General features: G+C 60.0%; 1 protein-coding gene across 1 annotated transcript in view; it reads right to left on the minus strand.

The window, feature by feature from the left end:
- Positions 1–15,346, minus strand: part of SH3TC1 (SH3 domain and tetratricopeptide repeats 1) — a 38,171-nt gene extending 22,825 nt beyond the window's left edge. Inside the window, 2 exon segments of the mRNA XM_021100954.1 lie at positions 7,628–7,844; positions 14,958–15,346. Of these exon segments, the coding sequence (XP_020956613.1) occupies positions 7,628–7,796 (169 nt within the window). The 5' untranslated portion in view covers positions 7,797–7,844; positions 14,958–15,346.

Raw genomic sequence — 20,478 nt, forward strand, 5'->3', positions numbered from 1 at the left:
TCCGGTAATTAAGGCACCAACCCCCCAGGTATTTCTGGAGGAAAGGCATGTTCCCACCCTTCCAAACACCGCTCACACCTTCCCTCCAGGGTCACAGCGCCCAGCAAGGTGGGAGGCTGTGAGTTTCCTATGGTGCTGCAATGAATTACCCTGGCCTAGGAGCTTCTGAAACAGCGCGGTGTTGTCTTGCTGCCCTGGGGTCTGAGCAGGGTCTCCAGGCCCGAATCTCAGTGCAGCACCACTTCCTTCTGGGGCATCCAGGCCAGAACCCATGTCCTGGCTTCTGCAGCTTCCAGAGATGCCCGCGTCCCCTGAGCCACGGCCCCTCCTCGTCTCAGAGCCGGCAGCGCAGCGTCTTCAGCCTCCCTCAGATTCTGAGCCCGGGATAACCTCCCCTCGGCACGATCCTTAATCCCCTCCGCAAAGCGACTTTGCTGTAGGTGACGTGTGTGTGTGCAGCGGGTCTGGGGGCTGGAGGGTGGCCTTGTTCGGGGGCCTTTATTCTGCTGACCACAGCGGGGAGGCGACGGCCCAGAAAAACCCGGGGTCTAGAGTAGACAAGGCTGCACCCTGATCCGGCCGCACCACTGGCGGGGGCGCCATGTGCCCTCCGGGCCCACTGAGGTCCCCCTCTCACCGCCTGGTGAGGCCGAGTGACACACCCCAAGTGCAGGCCCAGATGGGGCTCCCACAGCATCGGAGCAGAGGACAGGCTCTTGAACCCTGAGTGGCAGCTCTGTCCTCTTCTGGGCATCCCAGACCCGGCCCTCAGCCTCAAGAGCAGCTCCCAGTTTGATGTTGATCCGAGACACCACCCACAACCCACCTCCCATCCCCCCGTCTCTGCCCTACTCGGTTTCCTCATTTGTAAAATGGGATGCGCGTCTGGGCATTAGGGTCAAGGGGCATCTTGTTTTGAAACACCCGTGGTTCGGACAGAGGGCGCTGAATCTCAGCCACGACCCCGGGGATGCCCTGCTCAGAGCTGTGGGTACAGCACTGGCCTTGGACCACGGAGCCTCACAACGGGCTCACTTCTGCTCTCTCCCCACTGGCATCTGTCAGCCACCTACAGTGCACCAGCCCCATGCCCTGTGGTCACCTGCGTGGTCAGAGCCCCTCCCCAGGACTTGCTGGCTCTGCTTCCTGAGCCGGGGTCTCAGGAATGCCTGTCAAATCCACGCGAGCCTCCAGCGCCCAAGACTGGGCTTTAAGCACCACCTTCCCACTGAGAAGCCAGGGCTCCTGGAGGAATGGCCGAGTCCAGGGCTGGGGCAGCGAGAGTGGAGATGCTGTGAGAGTCCTGGGCCCCAGCAAGGAGGGCTGCTCTCAGGACGATGGAGATGCCGCCCAAACCACATCTGAGGCCATCCGAGCCCAACACGTGATGACGGCACCTGACACCGTCCAGAGAATGAAATAAAGCCCTCTGAGCCCACACTACAATGACCAAGCGGGTAGCTGGAGGAGGCTGCTCCTCCTCACCGTGGGAAGTCGATGAGTACAGGAGGGACGCAGCCTTCGAAAGTCCCCAGTTAGCCACCGTCGCCAAGTCGGGATGTCAGCCAAGAGTCTCGCGGGATGCAACCTATGCTTTGTGAGTTTGAAGATGAGCAGGGGAATCACGCGGTCCCCGGGTACCGTCCCTCAGGCTCCGTGCTCAGGACAAAGGGGAGAGGGATGGCTTTGACAGGGATGGTCCCCTCAATCAAGTGATCGACGCGAGGCGTGAGCGTCACCAGGGACCAGACACGTGGACGTCGTGGCTTCCCGGAGGTGGCCCTGAGAGGGACAGCACACCTCCGGACATTTCTGCTCCAGGTACTCATCTGCAGCCCTGAAGAGACATCCCTGCCCAGCAGAGGGTCCTCCTCCACGTCGGGCAGCGGCTGGAGGTCCGATCGTCCCTGTATCGTCCCTTCGTTGACCCGCCACCTCTTGCTCTCGTTCAGGCTTTTCCACCCGGCCTCCCCTTGCCTTAAACCTGCGTTCCTTTCCCTTTATCCTGAAGACGTCTCATGTGCATCTTTAAGTTTCCATCATTGGGATCTTTGTCTAACTGCTCTTGCAAGTCTCGGCCAAAATTGTGGGCACAATGGAGCATTTAGCCTCGAGATACAAACATAGCCCACGTTGCCTGGGACTCCAGCCTTGGGTTACTCAGTGGGATTTTAAAGAGCAAGGCGGGGAGGGAGAGAGAAAGGGATTGAGAGAGGGAGAGAGACAGGGAGAGGGAGAGAGAGAAGGAGGGAGATAGAGAGAGAAGGAGAGGCGAGGCTTCCATCTGCCCTCTCTGCCTTTGCAATTACCTATTCTGCCTGGGGTCTCAGGAACGGTCTGATCCAGCTGCAGACTTCCAGACTGGGTGTTGGGGTGGGGGAGGAGACTTTTTAAAATTCAAGCAGGAAAACTTTGAGCTCTCTGGTTCTGTCTGTCTTTAGGTAAAAATTAACCTGTAAAGGAGCTGTATTTAATTGGCTTAAAGGAAAGTGAGTGCTTACACATACTCTCGAAATCTAAAAGAAACTCACCAGGGTTGGTCTGGGAAATTGTCCTGAATTGATGTCTGTATTACAGCTAGTTTAAGCTTGTGGGTTCAGTTAATACAGACCTGTCTTTAGAGCCATCAGCCTAAGGATAATACCTGCACTGTCTCTAGGGTTACCGAGAGTCAAAAAGCACATGTTGTTTCTGTTATAAAATCAGTCGACCAGGAAACTAAGCTGGTCTGCTTAAATGTTTAAGCAAATGTAACTGAGGTAAGAGCTTCGGGGGTAGAAACTCTAGAGGAAGACATGTGTCGTGGAAGTAGTCATCTAGAATAGTCTCTCCAAGTTTGGGTGACTGGAAACTCAGTTAAGTTAAATGCTAGGAATCCGTGGACTCTCCCGACCATTTCAAATAGGGTGACAGACTGGGACATTCATGACCAATCAGGTCTAAATGTACCTACTCCTGTCTTATGAGAGAGAAACTGAAAATGTTTGGTGCCGCCCCGAGCTGTGCTCTGCCAATCTGCTGAATGTGAAAGACAGGTCACGGTTGCTTAGGGAAAGTAGGATGTGTGTTTTTAGGAAAGATGCTGTGCGGGTGGCGGTGCGTTTTGCTAAAGGACAAAGGGTGATTTTGTCCCAGAGCTGGTTGTCTCTGGATGGGATAAGACTAGGGACCCAATAACACAGATATAGAAAATTGCAAAAGGTTTGTAGAAAAGGATCATTGGGAAACAAGTCTTGCATGCGGTCAGGATTTTCTGTTGTTTTAATTTAATTTTTTTTTTTTTTTTTTTGTCTTTTTGCCTTTCCTAGGGCCACTCCCTTGGCATATGGAGGTTCCCAGGCTAGGGGTCCAATAGGAGCTGTAGTCGCCGGCCTACACCACAGCCACAGCCACTCGGAATCCGAGCCACATCTGCAACCTACACCACAGCTCACAGCAACACTGGATCCTTAACCCACTGAGCAAGCCCAGGGATTGAACCCGCAACCCCGTGGTTCCTAGTCGGATTCGTTAACCACTGCGCCAAGACGGGAACTCCTTTTTTTCTTTTTGTTATAGTTGATTTACAATGTTCTATTTCTGCTGTACTGTAAAGTGGCCCAGTTATACATATACATATATATACGTTCTTTTTCTAGTAATATCTTCCATCAGGCTCTATCCGAGTGATTGGATAGAGTTCCCCGGCTGTACAGCAGGACCTCATGGTTTATCCACTCCAAGCAGTAGTCTGCATCTGCTAACCCCAAACTCCCAGTCCATCCCAGTGGGTCAGGATTTCTGGGATTGGATCAAATTTGATTAGATAAATGGATTTTAAGAGTAGGCTGATGCAAGACTGGATTGGGTTTCTCTCTCTCAGAACAAAGTTTTCCTGGAATATTGCTTTTGATAACAGATCTTGTGTATTTCTGTGGCTTTACATGATCTGTATTTACTTTTGAAATCTTCTTTTTTCACCTTAGCTCAAGGAATAGGTATTATTTCAAAGCCATCTATGACCCTATCTGACTGGGCATTTAAAACTTGTTGGTTTTTTTTTTAGTTTTTTTTTTTTTTTTTTTTTTTTTTTGGCTGCCCAGCGGCATATGGTGTTCCCAGGCCAGGGATCTGATCCAGGCTGCAGTTGCAACCTAAGCTAGAGCTGGTAACGCTGGATCCTTAACCCATTGTGTGGGGCGAGGGATCAAACCTGCGTCCCAGCCACAGATCCCATTGTGCCACAGTGGGAACTCCAGAAACAGATCCCCCCAAGGAGAGCCCTGGCACCTCACTGGCACAAACGTCCCCCTCTCCGGGACCCATTGCACAAGGGACCAGTTGGACCAGAGACGTCTGGTGAGGGGGTAGGAGAGTAGAGGAGCCTCGAAATCCCACCGGGTAAGAAGAGAATTCAGGAGGCACTCTGACCCCCTTCAGACAAAAGCCTCCTGCAAAACGTGTCGGGGACAGTGGCTTCATTCCTGGGAGTCCTCTTTCTCCGTTGCGGGCTACTTCACACAGGAGGACCCCCTTCTAAGCCAAGAAACGCCTCTGGGATGTATCCTCGAAAACTGGAAAATTTTCAAAGCAGACAGGCTGAAAATGGAAAAACTTAAAAACTCTACTATAACACTACCTGGCCTCTCTGTAAGTTAGGAATGGAGGAAATTGGCCTGAAAATGGGTCTCTAAATTACAATCCCATCTTGCCTTTGTATTTTTACTGTCACTAGATGGGAAACTGGACAGAGAGGTTGCCTGTGTTCCAGCCTTCGTGTTCCTTTACCAAAGCCCCGCTCTGGGCAGCTCCTGTAATCAAAAGGCCGGGGAACCAGAAAACACTCCCAACAGTTTAAATGGTTCTCGTCTAACCTCCCCCAGCTCTTCGGGGGAGCCACCTGTTTCCCCAGAGCCACTGCTTCTCCGGATCCCTCTGCCGGTCCCAGCTCCGCCTCCTATGTCCCTTTATCTCCTCTGTGGCCCCAGGAGGGGGAGACGAGTCCCAAGGGGGTAACTCGTTGTGGGCCCTCCTGTCACCCAGGATCGGGGAGATACGCCCTCTTAGGGACGTGGGACGTGGCGAAGGGACAGCTAGGGCACACGTGCCCTTCTCGTTAACCGACTGAGCCCAATGCGAGCAGAGAGTGGGCTGGTTTTCTGGAGACGTGGTAGGCGTGCTGACAGGTTTCAGGCCCTCACGCTGGCCTCGATTTCACTTGGAAGGCTTGTACTCGTCACAGCTCCGAGGAAAATGAGAATTTGGGTCGCAGCCCAGGGGCGCGGTGACCAGCTCGCCGGGGACCACCCCCAGGGTTGCTGCGGGTGGAGACGCAGTCCCAGATCCAGAGCCCCGGGGCACGATTCCCGGGAGGAAACAGAGCCCAGGGACTGCGTGGCCCAGCGTGGGTCAGAAGGGATGAGAGAGTGTGTCAACAGGTCAGTGAACCACGGAAAGGGGAGAGAAGTGACCCCAAAAGAAAAAGAAAATCCAGCCCTCTTTCAGGGACGGCTGGGGGGCGCTTTTCGAAAAATGTACCACCTTGATACCTCCCTGGGACGATGCTTTATCAGCCAGTCCACCCCCAAGTTAGGCAGAAACTCCAAAGGTTACAGTTAGGTCTGCAAACCCCTGTGTCCCAACTCTTAGAGGTAAAGCTGATGCTGAAGAGAGGGCCCCTTGTGCAAACTGGCAGGCCAGGGCTCACGCTAGACTGATGGCCTTTGCTGCCAGCCAGGCCTGGCAACCTCAGGACAGCCCAAGGGGGCCGAGGCAGCCTAACCGTCCACCTCGAGGGAAAGCCAGGGAGGGGGAAGGCTTCAGATGTACGTCAGCCGGCACTGGGCCTGCAAGCGCCAGAAAGAGCCCCTGGTCCCCGCCCAGTCGGCACACCAACAGGTCGTTGGAGATGGGACTGTCCCCAGTCCCGAAGGGGAAGGGGACTCCCGCGCCTGAGATGGCCACGCTGAGCGACTGAGGCAGCCAGGGGGACCCCCCCCCCCGCCGCCACCATGAGAAGTCCACCTCTATCGAGCCCCAGGGTGGCCCATGATGTGGCAGGTGAGAAAATTAATGTTTCAGCGGATGCAGGAGCCACGTACTCTGTTCTGATTTCTCATGCTGGGACATCCTTCTTCCACAAGCTGCGCCGTGACCAGTAGTGATGGAAAACCCACACCCGTGACCTCACGGGGCCCCTCACGTGATGCTTTGAACAGATTTTGAGCTCACACCCCTTTTTAGTTGTGCCTGAGTGTCCTACCCCCACCACTGGGGAAAGACCTCCTGGGCCCCCTCGGGGCCATAATGGGTTAGGAGGCCCCGAGCAGCCCCTCATCTTGACTCTAAGACCAGCTGGAGAATGTGTGCCCACTGCCAGCCGTGTTCTACAAGCCACGAACCCTGCGTAGGACACGGGAGTCCCTCGGAAGGCTGGAAAAATGTCCAGCCTGTAAAATATAGCCTTAGTCCAGAAGTCAGCTCTCCCAACGAAAGCCACTCTGCCACCAAGTTGGAGACAAAAATGATTTACACCCTTAGTGGATAAATTCTTGAAACATGGCCCCTTGGTGCCCGGTCAGTCTCTGGGCAAGACCCCTATGCTGCCAGGTGTTCAGCCAACTGGGGACATCGGATGGTGCAAGACCTCAGCACCGAAAGTGATGCTGGATCCCCATGCACCCTCGTGGCCAATCCTTGTAGGGTGTCCAGGTTGCTGGAGACGCCACGTGGTCTGTGTGCTTGACCTCAAAGCTGCTTCCTTTTGCATCCCAGTTCATCCCTCAGCTCAGTGTCTGCTCGTCTCCAAGTGGACCAGCCCTCCTCGGGCCAAACGCAGCAATACCTGAACGGTGTTGCCACTGGGCCTTCGGAGACAGCCCGCTGTGTTCGCCCAGGCCCCAGGAAAGTTTATTTCCCCTCCCAAGGCGGCGATGGTTCATCATTCGAATATTTACTGAGCACCTGCCGTCTGCCAAGTCCTAGAGCCCCAGTGGGCAACTAAGCAGGTGACGGGGAAGGTGGACCACGTGACGATGGGCAGCCTGAGGAGGGACGGGAGGACGGGCTGTCCCTGGCTCAGAGAGGGGCCGGGGCCGACCTCGCCCCACCCCCCCAGGATCCAAGGAGGTGAGGAGAGGGCTCCTGGAGGTCACCTCGGCCAGCGGGCAGGTTCCCCAGTGGGGAAACTGAGGCCCAAGTCAAGCAGTGGCCCAGCGACAGCCGGGGTCAGAGCCAGGTCCCTCTCCTGCGCACGCCTGGGCTGGTCGGCTGGGGGCTCTCTGCCCTTGTCACCCCGCGCCCTCCTCTGCCCAGGAAGGGATCCTGCCCAAGGCCTGGCCTGGGCACCGGTCCGCCCCCTCCCTGGGCCTCAGCTTGCCTCCTGGGGGACGAGAGACGCCCTGTCCTAAGCAATCTGGGGGCTTCTCATCCAAGAACTGAGCAGGACTGAGGGGACCCAGGTCGTGGAGCGGGACACTCGTCCAGGGCTGCAATTCCAGAAGTCCCAGGTCCTGCTCTTCTCCCTGACCCTGGAGAAGCACGGGGTGGGCCCTGTTTCTCTGGCCCAGGACCCTCCGTGAGCACACGCACTGACAGCGCAGAAGCCCAGCTCTGACCCGGGGGACGGGGACACGCGGGCCTCACTCACCCTCTCCGACGGCGGCCTTGGCCTCCTCCGGACCTGCTTTCTCCCAGACGACCGAGGCGCTCACGGCCACTCTCCGGACCTTGCCACCGCCGCTGCCTCCGGAAGACCCCGTGAGACCCCTCCCTGTCGGGGCCGGCTCCTCAGCGGCCACCTCCACCGGGCCCTCCATGACCCTCAGTGGCCTCAGCGCCGGGGGCGGGACATGCCGGGCTGGCCCCTGCAGAGAGAGCAGAGTGCAGCGGTCAGCAGTGACAGCCTCTCCGGGAAGACGGTCGGCGGGAGCCCGCAGAGATGCTGCCCCAGAGGTGGGGTCAAGGGGTGACAGCGCCTCCTATTTGCCGGGGGGCCTCTGAGCACCCTGCAAGGGCTCGCTCACCAGCCACGCCCTCTCCAAGCTGCCCAAGTCCCCTGGGACAGGCACGTGGCAGACACACCCCAACGTCTGCTCCCCGTTGGAAGTCCCTGTAGCAGGTGGGGTGTCCTTCTTTTTTTCTTTTTCTTTTTGGCCGCTCCCCTGCGTCTGGAGTTCCCGGGCCAGGGATCAGATCAGAGCCACAGTTGTGACCTATGTCACAGCGGCAGCAGTGCCAGACCCTGAACCCACTGCACCGGGCTGGGGAATGAACCTGCGTCCTGGCGCTGCAGAGACGCCACTGATCCTGCTGAGCCACAGTGAGAACTCCAGGGGGCCCATTCCTGCTCATCAACAGACCCCTGGGCAACACAGGCGCATAAAGGCAGTGTGGGAACAGGGCACAGGGCAGTGTCCTTTCGGGACGACCCTGGGACCATGGTTTAGGGATAAGCCCACCACGTGTCCCACCCAGCAAGGGCTGGAGTCGGCCCACCCCCACCCCCAGAGAGCGCATCTCCTGAGAAGCCCATCCCGTTCTGCTTCCCGGGGCTCAGTGGGGCTGGGGCTCCAGCCTGGGAGTCCCAGGAGATCCCGCTGCTCCTTCAGACGGGAAGAGGCCTGAGCCTCAGCAGTGTCCCCGGAAGGAACACCGTGCAGTTTTACAGGAAATGGGTCAGGTCCCAGGCGGCCCGGGAGGGACGGGAGCCGGGGCCGTGGGCAGGCAAAGAGGAACTGGCCACTGCTCCCCACATCCGGGGCGCCCTCGGGCCTTCCCCCAGGAGCCGGTCCTTGTGCACCCCTCCTTCCTGGGGTCAGAGGTGAGGGAGGGCCTTTGTGACGGGACAGACGGTGCTCATGGGGTGAAGGCTTTGTCACCGACGCAAGGACACGGGACAGAGTCCGCCTCGGTCACGGGGGACAGGGAGAGTGGGCACAGCCTGGGCAGACCCCCGTTGCAGCCACGAGATTGGTGTCAACCGTGTCCCTCTCAGCTTCCACCTGGGGACAGGGAGGAGGAGGCATGGCAGAGGCGGGGGCAAGATCGAGGCCCGGAAGCCCGTGCAAATCAGCCCTCGCTTCAGGTCTCACTGTTCCCTGAGGCTGAGCTGCGAGGTTTCAACCCCAAACCCAGAGGCGGCCAGCACGTTTGCCTCTGCACCAAGCAGCTCACACGGGGAGACAGCAGAGCCCCCTCTGAGCCCACTTCCTGGGGACAAAACTGCACACTGAAAAGCAGGGCTGGCCTCGAGCCCCCCACTTTTCCAGCGGCACTGGGCGCAGGGGGCCAGCGGCAGAGTCAGATCCTCCTTCCAGGCTCCCGGCCTGAGAACCAGAGACGGACCCAGGACGGTCCCAGGATGGTGGCGCATCTCCACAGGCCCCCAGAGGGCCTCAGACACGAGCATCTGCCACCACCTGCAGGTACCAGGTGCCTCAGAGAAGCAGTTCACTGCAGCTGGCGGGGAGAGCAAGCCCCCCATTTTACAGATGAGGAAACCGGGGGACCCCCCCACACACACACCCCATACATGCCCACAGTCCTTATTTTTTTTTTAACGACTCCAAAACCATAAACAATTCTAATTTATTTCCATTTCCAACACCTTTGGCATTGGGGCCATTACAAACCACATGAATTCCCTAGCTTGCACGTGAGAATAATCCATGGTCTGAATTAAATGACTATAAACATGAGTGTGCAGAATCCTCCGCCTAAGAATGAAATAGTAAATCAGCAGTCAGCCCGTGAGCTTTGCACAGACACCTTACAGCTTGCCTCTCAGATATGGTTTTAATGCCATGGCGACTCATGGCCATAGAGCTTTTATAATGATTCGACTTAATAAAATATTTCTTTGCAGAAAGAAACAATTTCCCCCAAACTAGAAAAAAACTGTTTTTAAAGCACTTTTTTCACATTCCAATGTTACACTCGACTCCACCGCTGTAGAAGTTTATGAGACGGGACCTTTACATTTCCCTGAGTTTCAGGATTGTTCTTGAAACGATGCTCTGCCAGAAAGTCACCAGCACCCCCGAGTCTGACCTCACAGCCGGCATTCAGACCCTGCGTACATGCTGGTGCCACGGAGCTCATCAAAGGGTTCTCGAGGGAAGAGCCTGGGCCTCCAGCAATTCTTATTCTTCTCTTTTGACTTCCTCTAGTTGTCAATTCTCACTTCTTAAACCAAAATAACTTCCAGCTGCCCGGAAGAAGCAAAGCGAGAGAAGAAACAGAGAAAGAAGGAAGGTGAAGTTCCTGTTGTGGCTCAGTGGTTAAAGAACCCGACTAGGATCCGTGAGGTTGCAGGTTCGATCCCCGGCCTTGCTCAGTGGGTTAAGGATACAGCATTGCCGTGAGCTGTGGTGTAGGTCGCAGATGTGGCTCAGATCCGGCGTTGCTGTGGCTCTGGCGTAGGCTGGTAGCTGTAGCTCTGATTTGTCCCCTAGCCTGGGAACCTCCGTATGCCGTGGGTTCAGCCCTAAAAAGAGAGAAAGACAAAAAACAAAAGAAGGAGGAAGAAAGGATGGAGGGAGGGAGGAAGGAGGAAGCCCAAGGTCTTTATTGTAAAAGGCAAAGAGGGAGCTCCCGCTGTGGCTCAGAACCCGACATGGTGTCCCTAGGGATGTGGGTTCCATCCCTGGCCTTGCTCAGTGGGTTAAGCATCTGGCGTTGTCATGAGCTGTGGTGTGGGTCGCAGACACTACTCAGATTTGGTGTGGCTGTGGCTGTGGTGTAGGCCGGCGGCTACAGCTCCGATTAGACCCCTAGCCTGGAAACCTCCATATGCTGAGAGTACAGCCCTAAAGAGACAAAAATAATAATGATGATAAAAATAAAAAATAAAAGGCAAACAGACACAGAAGCTCGCACCCCAAACCGCCAGCTCCTGATGGCCATGCTCCTGCCTCCGGGAGCTTCCTCCCAGGTGAGGCTTCCCAGTGCGCCCCGAGCTTCCAAGCCTCCCTCAAAGGCATTCAGTGTGGGGTGAGGAATGTCTCACCCAGATGGGGGAGCCAGGGTGGGCAGGGGCAGGGGTGCCGCCTGGGCCCTCACCCCTTGAGGGACACTGTCCCCGGGGTGCTGGGCTCGACCTTGAGCTGGCTCCACTGGGGGCTGGGCCCCTACACCTTCCTCATCACCTCTGCCCACAGGATGGGGGTGGGGGTGGGCCCCACACTCTAAAGTCTTTGTTTGTTTCCACAAACTCTGCGGACGCCTCCCCACCTGGTGGCCCGCTCTGCCCAGGGCGGCAGGCCTGCTGGGACTGAGGGTCTGGATACAAGCGGGGCAGTGTGGGTTCCGCGTGGCCAGTCCTGGGAAGGGAAGGGAGGGTCCCCTAAGCCCCGGGCGGGGAGGAAAGGGAGCCGGACAGCCAGGAAGGCCCCCGGGGGGAGGCAGGAACCCTGAGTGACAGGGAGGCACGTGGAGAGAATGGGGAGGGGGCAGCCCTCCACACAACGACAGCACGTCCAGGGCAGAGCCGAGGGGCAGCCTGAGGCCTGCGACCATCCCCAGGGATCAGCACTGGAGAAGCGTGGGCACCTCTGAAAGGCACACAGCTGGGCAGCGCAGAGAGAGGACGAGGCCCAGACCCCAGACTCCGAACCTCTCCATCGTGGGGGAGGAGGCCCAGCCCTCCCTTTCTGCCCCCCATCGCTCCTCCTGTGTTGCTGGGCGGGCGCTCGGCACGGGGCTGGGGGCTTGGCCTGTGACCCACCCGGCTCCCCGTGCTCAGAGGTCCGAGCCCTGCACCTGATGCTCCCAGCCCAGCCACTCACTCCACCCTTTCATCCCCAAAGCCTCTGCGCATGAGCCCGGCGGGTGGCCCCAGAGGTCACGCGTGTGGTACCAGCTCAGACAGTGCTCAGGGAGCTGACTCACCTCCCGGCAACCTTGGGACCCTCGGTCCACAGGGGCTTCGCCAGGGCCCCTGCCCCTCGGACCCTCCATTCCTCCCATCCGAACGTGAGAGACCCCGGGCAGGGGTGGTGAAGGCCTGCGTCCCAAGCTCGCTTGGGCCCGTTTTCTCCGGAACCAGCGTTCCTTGTGTGATGGATTTAACGCCAAAGTCAGAAAGGCCAGGTTTCTGGCAGGAACCACCCGGTCCCCCTTTGCCGGCCTCCATCCCTATCAGCCCCGTGACACGGAGAAAACGGGCTGACGCGGCCTGTCTGCTCCTCCCCGGGCACCGACACGGCCTGTGCAGCCAGGGGCCCGCAAGGCTTGTGGAGGCGGCAGCCCGAAGCGGTGAAGTGGCCTCGGGGAGCCCCATCCATGCCCACTGCTCAGGTGTGACCCGCTCCCCGTCCCCCAACCACCCCTGAGGGCGAGGGCCAGGTCCTGGGGGTGGGTGGGGCATGGAAGCCCCTGACCCCAAGGCCCCCCGGGGCCCCTGGCGCCCTTCTAGGCAACCCCCGCCCCAGGGAGGAGGGAGCAGGCTGGAGAAGGCTCGTTTTGCAGAGGGAGGAGCAGTGAGGACCGGCGGGTTAAATGTCCAGGGTTGTTTCAAGCCCCGGGGCCTCGTACTTCCTGTTCCCTCGTCCCCAGGGGCTGTCCCCGCCCTTGTCACGCTCCAAGACCCCCTGGCACGTCTCAGGATGCAGCTCCATCTGTCCAGCCCTCCCAGCCCCCAGCCACACCGGGGTCTCTTTCCTTCCCCTCCTTATTCTGGAAGCAGCGCTCCCTGCACCTGTCATCAGGGCACCGGGGCCTGGCCAGGATGGGCGCTGGGACCAGGAAGCACGGGCCTCGAGGCCAGGCCACTATCCCCTAGTGCCGCTCTTCCGAGGCACATCAGTATGCTTGCATCCATGGTCCGGCCCGGGTCCCGTTTGTGGGGTCTCTGGCCCCCATCCCAGGCCTCACCCTCCCCTCGCTGCAGCCAGAGCGGCTGCCTCCCCCGCCCCCCGGCCTCTGAGTCAGGACTGGCCCCTTGGCACATGCGTCCCAGGCCCACGGGCCTGCCCGCAGCAGCTCGGAGACAGTTTCCTGAGAAAAGGGAAGGCTTCAGGCCTCAGGGGACTTCCCACCTGCTCAGCAAGGGGCTTGCTCACCAGGCAGGGCTGCCGGTGACAGCAGTAAACCCTGGGGTTTCTAGTCACAGCTAGCCTGCAGGACGCAGGGGGCTCTGTGTCCTCCAGAGTGTCCCTCTCTGCTGGGTCCTGAAATGGTCTTGCTCAGTGGGGCAGCCTGCAGGCTCCCCATCCTGGCTGCAGATCGGCGCCCAGACGGCAGGCCAGCGGGTGTCCGAGTGCCCGGGGGCAGCCCGGCGGAGACCCAGAGACGCTGCTCCTCTCCGGCCTTTTTCCTCTGCTCTGCTCACCGAAGCGCTGCCTCGTGGATCAGCCACAGGCCCGGAGCCCAGCCAGCACCCAGCCCCAGGGCACAGGCGTTCACACCAGAACACGGAGACCAGAGGGCAGTGGGCGGAAGGCCTCCCAGGCCCCGGGTTACCCCCCGGGGAAGGAGAGTGAAGACACCCCTCCAGGAGGTGGGGGGGGGGAGGGCGGGCTCCGGCTTACAGCGGCGTTTAATAAATGATGGCTGGGGAGGGAGGAGGGGTGGGGGCGGTCTGGCCAGAGCTGTCTCTGGAGCCGTCCTGAATGCAGACCTCGGCCACCTGGCCAAGCAGCACGTCTTGAGGGTCGTGGTGGCCCACTGTCCTGAGGTGACACGTGCCAGGTTACCCTCAGATTCCTGTCCACCAGGAACCTCAGAAGTGACCTAATTTGGAAATAGGGTCTTTGTGGATGACCGGGGCTGGGGGCCTGCTGGCCTGGAGGAGGGATGAGACACACAACCCCGGGATACCCGCAGCCGCCAGGAGCCCAAGGACCTTCCCCAGGAGCCCCTGGGGGCAGCCCCGCCCACTCCAGGGTTGTCAGGGCAGCCCCGGACTGTGGGGGACCCCGGGGTCCCCACGCCTTGATGTTCTCTGCTGTGAGGTGGTTGTTTTGCGAGGGGACGAAGGGCCCTCAGGCAGCAGACGTGGGTGACTCTGCCCAGCAGGGCTATGTCCACACGGAGCCCTGAGCCCGTGTGACTGAGCCCATTTCACAGAAGGGCCGTCAAGCCTCAGTGAGCAGCTGCGCTGACTCCGCCCAGCTGGGGGCCCTGGTGGGATTGGGGCCCAGGTGGGTCCGAGTTCCGCCCACGACACGCACCCTTAAGCCTGGCACACCCCACCCAGGCCCCCACCCTGCCTCCATCTGCCAGTTCAGCTGCAACCCACATGCCCTCCAGGGTTGGGGATCACACCCCAAGCGACCGCAACACCAGCTCCCCCAGCGTCACTTTGCCATCTGTCATCTTTCGGAAACCCCCTCAGATGGGGCTTGGGGATCGAGGAGGGGTCACTGCAGGCGGGGGACGGGGTCCGTGCTCTTCTGGGACCACACGCCCAGGCCAGGACCTGGTGCTAAAAGGCCTGGGTCTGGGTCTCCCCTAGAAATTTCGGGTTGGGGCCCCTGGCCAAGTCGCTCGTTCCATTTGTTGATGGAGAGGCGGCCCCTGGGTGGTGACCTCAGAGTGGCCGGGTCACAGCTATAGCGACACCCTGGGCTGGACACTCATGGTGTCTGCCTGAGGGGGTGACAGCCCGGGGTGGGGGCCCACTTGAGGCCCCCTGGATCTGGAATCCTGCTTGCTGGCGACATCCCCGCATCCTGACCAGACCCTCGGGACACCCTGGCTGGGAGCCCTCCTGAAGGTGGGGTCAAGGGAGACCAGGGGAGCGGCAGTGCCATCAGTCCCGTCACAGGCCAGCTCCCGGAGCTCCAGCCGGTCCCCTGACCCGTGCCTTCAGCCTTCAGGCCTCCCAGACTCCAGTTCTGCTCTCTCCGATCCCAAAAGGCCAGAGAAGTCCCCAAGAAACTGAAAGGCGACAGACGACTCTGATCCAACCTTGCCAAGACCCAGCTCAGCAGACAAGCCTGCTCGCAGCCCTCGCCCGCCCGTCCAGTGCCCCATACCTGTGCTCAGCTCCTCAGGCCGCCCCCGGGCCACCAGCTGCAGGACCCCGGGCACCAGGTGGCTGTTTCTGACCCTGGTCTCCGCCGGCCAGGGGCAGCGGCCGCCCACAGCCCGCTGACGGCACCGCAGCCGCCCCCGCCCCTGCTTCCTGCCCCACTTCCTCCCTGCGCCCAGGCCGCTGGCGGGAGGCAGGCCCCACGCTGCTGCACCGCCTCTGAGGGCTGGTTGATCATTAGCTCCGTCCTGGGCCCGCTCCAGGCCCCGTCCCGCCTGCCCACGGCCGGGCACCCAGACTCGGAGGTGGAGGCCGGGCCACCCAGGCTCCCGCCCCAGCCTCTGGGATTGGGGAAGCCCAGGAGCTGCCTTGCCAACCTCAGCTCGGCTCTCTCTTCCTCTTCCACTTACTGTACACACACACACACACACACACACACACACACACACACACACGCATGCACAGACCTGTGGGCCGCTCCCTCCCGCTGCTCCAGCCCGTTTCAACGGAGACACACACAGGGACAGACGGGGGCTGCCCACCGGTGCTCCTTCCCGCTCTGCCTTCCCGCTGGCTCCAGAACCCACGTGGGCTGGAGAGCAGGAATCTCCGCCCCGCTTGCGGAGCCAGAACTGAGGCTCCTGTTTCTGGAACAAGAAGCAGGAACTGAACCGGGGTGGGTGCCACCTGCGCTCAGGCCCTCACCAAGGCAGGGCTCGGGATCTGGCCCCTGGCCCCAGCCCAGACCCGTGAATGAAGACCGGGAGGCCACCTTGCTGTCCCGTGCTTGCGATAGGCTGGGCTGTCACACATGGCCCGGCTGAATGACCGGGAGCCATTGCCGAGTTAAGTGGTAATACGCCTGTTTGTATTACAGACAGGGAAACTGAGGCTCGGGAGAGGCTGTGGTCTGCCCCAGGCCAGTGACAAGCAGAAGATGAGCCCAGAACCAGGCCAGACAATCGCTAAATCTCCTGGGCCCTGGCTTCTAACTGTGGCACTGCTGACATTCCAGGCAATCTCTTATAGGGGGGCTGCCATGTGCACTGCCTCTGCCAACTGGATGCCAACCACGGCTGTGACAACCAAACACCTCTCCAGACCCTTGTCCCCAGGCTGAGCACCCCTCTCGGCCGAGCTATTTCTGGGTGACGCCCTGCCTTTCTCTGATCAGCCCCCTGCATTACGCACAGCTGCCCCCCCAGACACAAACTCCCCTCCCCTCCCAGTGGGCCGGAGCCCAGGCGGCTGGAGGGCCGTGGTCACCTCACACAAGCAAGGTCCCCATCGAGGGCCAGCGATGGGACCAAGCCCCTCACCAGGCGGCACTAGCCACTCGCCCACACATCAAGGGGGCCCAGCAGCTCGCGGGCAGAACCAGAACCAGCTCCCCACACCCCAGCTGGCCAGGTCTTCCCTTGCACACCAACTTGCTCGGTGACGACGGGGCAGGAATCTGAGGCTCCCGGTGGCCAAATCCTGCTGAGTAACGGCAGGATTTCTCCCCACCCCATGGGTCCAGGGACCCAGGCGGCCCCAGAGCAGAGAGGCAGCTGCTCCTGCCAGCAGCTCTGCTTTCCCACCGGGGTGTGGCCGCCCCCGCTCTGTCTGGGCCGCCCCTCTGTGGAGTGACCCCAGCAGTCTCTCCTGCAGGGGAGCTGCACTGGTCCCTGTGTCGTGGTGCCGCCCGGACAGATACCGCAGGCTGGGCGATTCCAAACAGCAGGTTTATTCTCTCTCGGTCTGGAGGCCAGAGCCTAAATCCGGGTGACACGGGGCCAGACGCCCTGAGGCACAGGTGTTCCTGGGCTTGGGGACGCATCGCCTGGACCCCCGCCTCTGTTGTCACGCAGTCCCCTCTCTGCGTGTCTCCTCTTCTCTCCTTTATAAGGACACATTGCACTTAGGGCCCGTGGATAAGCCAGCACCGTCCCGTCTTGAGATCCTTACATGAACTGCATCGGACCCCTTCTCCAAACCAGGGTGACTTCAGAGGTCCTGGCGGAGACACCTATGGGGGCCACCCTCCATCCTCCCTCCCAGAGCATTGGACGCCCGGGAGTACCATCCTGGGTGCCCGCCTGCCTGCCCACGGTGCCCTCCCCCCAGGCTACCCATCCCCCACCACGGCCTCAGCGACCTGCCATCCTTCCAGGTCCACGTCCTCCGCCCATCACTCAGGTCCAGTCCAGACGGGTCCTCGCCCACCCTCTTTCTCACGACACGCGCCTCTCCACCTCCCCGGCCCCTCCACTCTGGTCCAGCCCAGTGGGAGGGTCCTCTGTCCAGCTCCCCCCACCTCCCCCTGGGTCCTTCCCCCAACTCTGGCAAGGTCCCCACTGCTGGCCATAGCACTCGGGAAGCTGGGGTTTCCTTGCACCTGCCGCTGCTGGGACCACCCTCCTGCCCCCCATCCACGCCCCCCTTTGCCCTGCACCCCATCATACACCCTGTGGAAGCCCCTCAGATGGCCCTCATCCACCCTCCCCGCCCCCCGCCACTGCCTTTTGACGCCCCATCTTGTTCAGAAGGCAAAGCCCCGGACCCATCATCTCCAACACAGGCCACTCTGTCAGGGTCGGAGCCCGGCAGGCCAGCAGCATCCTGTCCACGACACCGCCCTGAAGACCAGCACTGCTGGGCCGGTCATGGACCTCGGAAAGTCCTCAGTGGGTGGGGGGCTATTCTGGGGTCTTGCTCTGGCCATCACAGGGATTAAACTGGATGCAGGAATTCTCCCACAGACCACACGGCACAACTAACTGTACTGGGAAGCCGAGTCCAGTGCCCAACTTGCCCCTGAGGCCTCTGCCAAGAGCTGGGGATGGCGCTCCCAGAAAGCGGAGAAGGGGCAATGTGTTGGCAAGGCCAGCACTTCCGCTGTCCCCTGGCCCGGGCACCCTGCTGCCACTGGGGAGAAAGACAGGGCTTCCCTCTCCACCCACAGTGTGCCCTGGGCCCCAGGTCTCCAGCCAGCTCCCTGGATCTCCACACTGCTCAGAACCTTCTACGTGCTTCTTCTCCCTTTGTTTTTCTGGAAAGAGTATGGGTTTTTTTTTTTTTTTTGGCTTTTTAGGGTTGCACCCACGGCATAGGGAGGTTCCCAGGTTAGGGGTCTAATCGGAGCTGTCACTGCCGGCCTACACCACAGCCACAGCAACACGGGATCCGAGCTGTGTCTACAACCTACACCGCAGCTTGCGGCAACACCAGATCCTTAACCCACTGAGCAAGGCCAGGGATCGAACCCGCATCCTCATGGCTCCTAGTCGGATTTTTTTCCTCTGCGCCACGACGGGAACTCCCTGGAAATAACGCGAAAAGAGGCCCCAGCCAGGCTCCACATCCATAAAAGGGTCCGGATACGTTTCCTTTCCTGGCCATTGTCCCTGCTGAGGCCCAAGACCCCGTATCCTGTTTTTCTCTGCAGCTGTGTTCTTGGCCCAAGGCCAGGGGGGTTTCCAAGAGCCTCCCCCACTGTGCCCAGCATTCTTCAACTCTGCACCGAGCACCCCAACTTCAGAGCGTACCCCCACTCTGAGAGGGCACCCAATTAGCCTTCCAGAGGAAGAACAGGAGACCTCGGGTCTGGGGCTTTCCCAGCAGGGGTCCCTCCTGGAGGCTGGGGGACCGGGCAGCCCCACACAGCCCTGCTTGCAAGAGTCTGGCTTAAACCCCAGCCTAGGAGTTCCTGCTCCGGCTCGGTGGTTACGAACCCGACTGGTGTCCATGAGGACACGGGTTCGATCCCTGACCTCACTCAGTGGGTTAAGGATCCGGCATTGCCATGAGCTGTGGTGTAGGTCGCAGATGCAGCTTGGATCCCATGTTGCTGTGGCTGTGGTGTAGGCCGAAAGCAACAGCTCCAATGTGACCCCTAGCCTGGGAACTTCCCAGGTGCGGCCCTAAAAATACAATACAATACATAAAATAAACCCCAGCCCCGCCTTTGGGTGCCTCTGAGGGGACGGTCCCTCCCTGGGCCTCAATCCCCCCCTTGAAATGGTGGCCTTGGGCACAGAGGTCTCCAAGCCCCCTCCCAGCTCCGCAGCTCTGATCCCCGCAGGGCTGAGGTCAAATCCAATGACCACTTTTCAGATCCAGGGACTGCACCTCCCAGTGCATCTCCTCCTTCCCACTGGACAGAATAGTGAGGGGCCTTTGGGGAGGGGGTCTTCCCCAGGTGATGCCAGGCAGATGCCAGGGCCTCCCGGGGCCAAGGCGGACCCCTGACCCTCTGGTGTGAGCAAAGCTAGAGGATAGTCCGTGCCCCGCCTTCCCACCAGCAGCCCAGCTGCTGCTTAACCATCTCCGAGGGTCTTAGGAGGCCCCCTCCCACCTTCGGCCCAGCTGTGCTCTGCCATTGCAGGTGGAGTTTCCCGCTGAGCCCCCAGGCCAGCTCCCAGCTGACCTCTGGACCACAGACCCTGGCCCCAGGCTGCAATCCAGAGCTGGGGGACAGGGGCTGAGGGTGCCTTGCCTTCTGCCCTCTGCTTTTTTTTTTTTTTTTTTAAATTTGCTTTTTAGGGCCTCACTTGCAGCATTTGGAGGTTCCAGGCTAGGGGTCCAATCGGAGCTGCAGCCGCCCACCCACACCACAGCCACAGCAACGCGGGGTCCAAGCCACCTCTGCGACTTACACCACAGCTCATGGCCGTATCCTTAACCCGCTGAGTGAGGCCAGGAATCGAACCCTCATGGATCCTCATGGATCCTAGTCAGGTTTGTAACCCACTCAGCCACAATGGGAACTCCCTGCCCTCTGCTTATTTTTTATTTTTTAGCTCACGGGGGCAAATGGCAACTCTGTGGTCCTACACAGACAAAAGGCAGTTTCTCATTTGTCCTGTCACCTTAGAGCCCTTCCGATCCTCCGGGACTCGGAGGCGCTGTGTCAGCACAGTCTCAGGCAGGAAAGGCGACCTGGCCCAGCTCCCAGGCCCAGCTGGGATCCCCTGGACATCCTCCCTGGAGCGTGGCCCGGCCTCCAGCTGGACACCCCCCCAACCCCCTGCTTGAAATTTCTCCTCGCTTTGGGGCTCAGAGCCACCGCTGCAGCCAGCCATCTGGGCACCCCCACCCCACTTCTGCCTTCAGGTCCTCACGCCCAAGGGGCTCAGAGCAGTGGGAGTTACAGATTTGGGAGCAGACTGGGATGGAGCAGCAGCCACGGAGGAAAACCTGGAGAGGCAGGCAAAGAGCGCGAAACTGAGGAAGTCTTCCTGGAGGCGGAGGCTCCTAGGCAGCGTCTCGGAGGAAAGGGAATTAGGCCAAGAGAGGGTGTCAAGGTCTTCCCGGGAACAGGGCCAGGGCGCGGAGCACCTAAGCCTGGCCTGCGCTAGGAATGCAGCTGGCTGGGCCTCCCGCAGCCTCCTCCTCCCTCGGGCTGCAGAGGCAGGAGGCCGTCACACGCTCGCCCTGAGGGTTCATCTACAACAACAGGCCACGAATCCCAGGAATGCAGAGGCTGGGGAAGGGGTGGGGGGACAGGACTTCTCCCCTCCAGGTCACTCCAGCCGCCCTGG

Source organism: Sus scrofa, chromosome 8, assembly GCF_000003025.6.
Source record: "Sus scrofa isolate TJ Tabasco breed Duroc chromosome 8, Sscrofa11.1, whole genome shotgun sequence".
NCBI classification, from domain to species: domain Eukaryota; kingdom Metazoa; phylum Chordata; class Mammalia; order Artiodactyla; family Suidae; genus Sus; species Sus scrofa.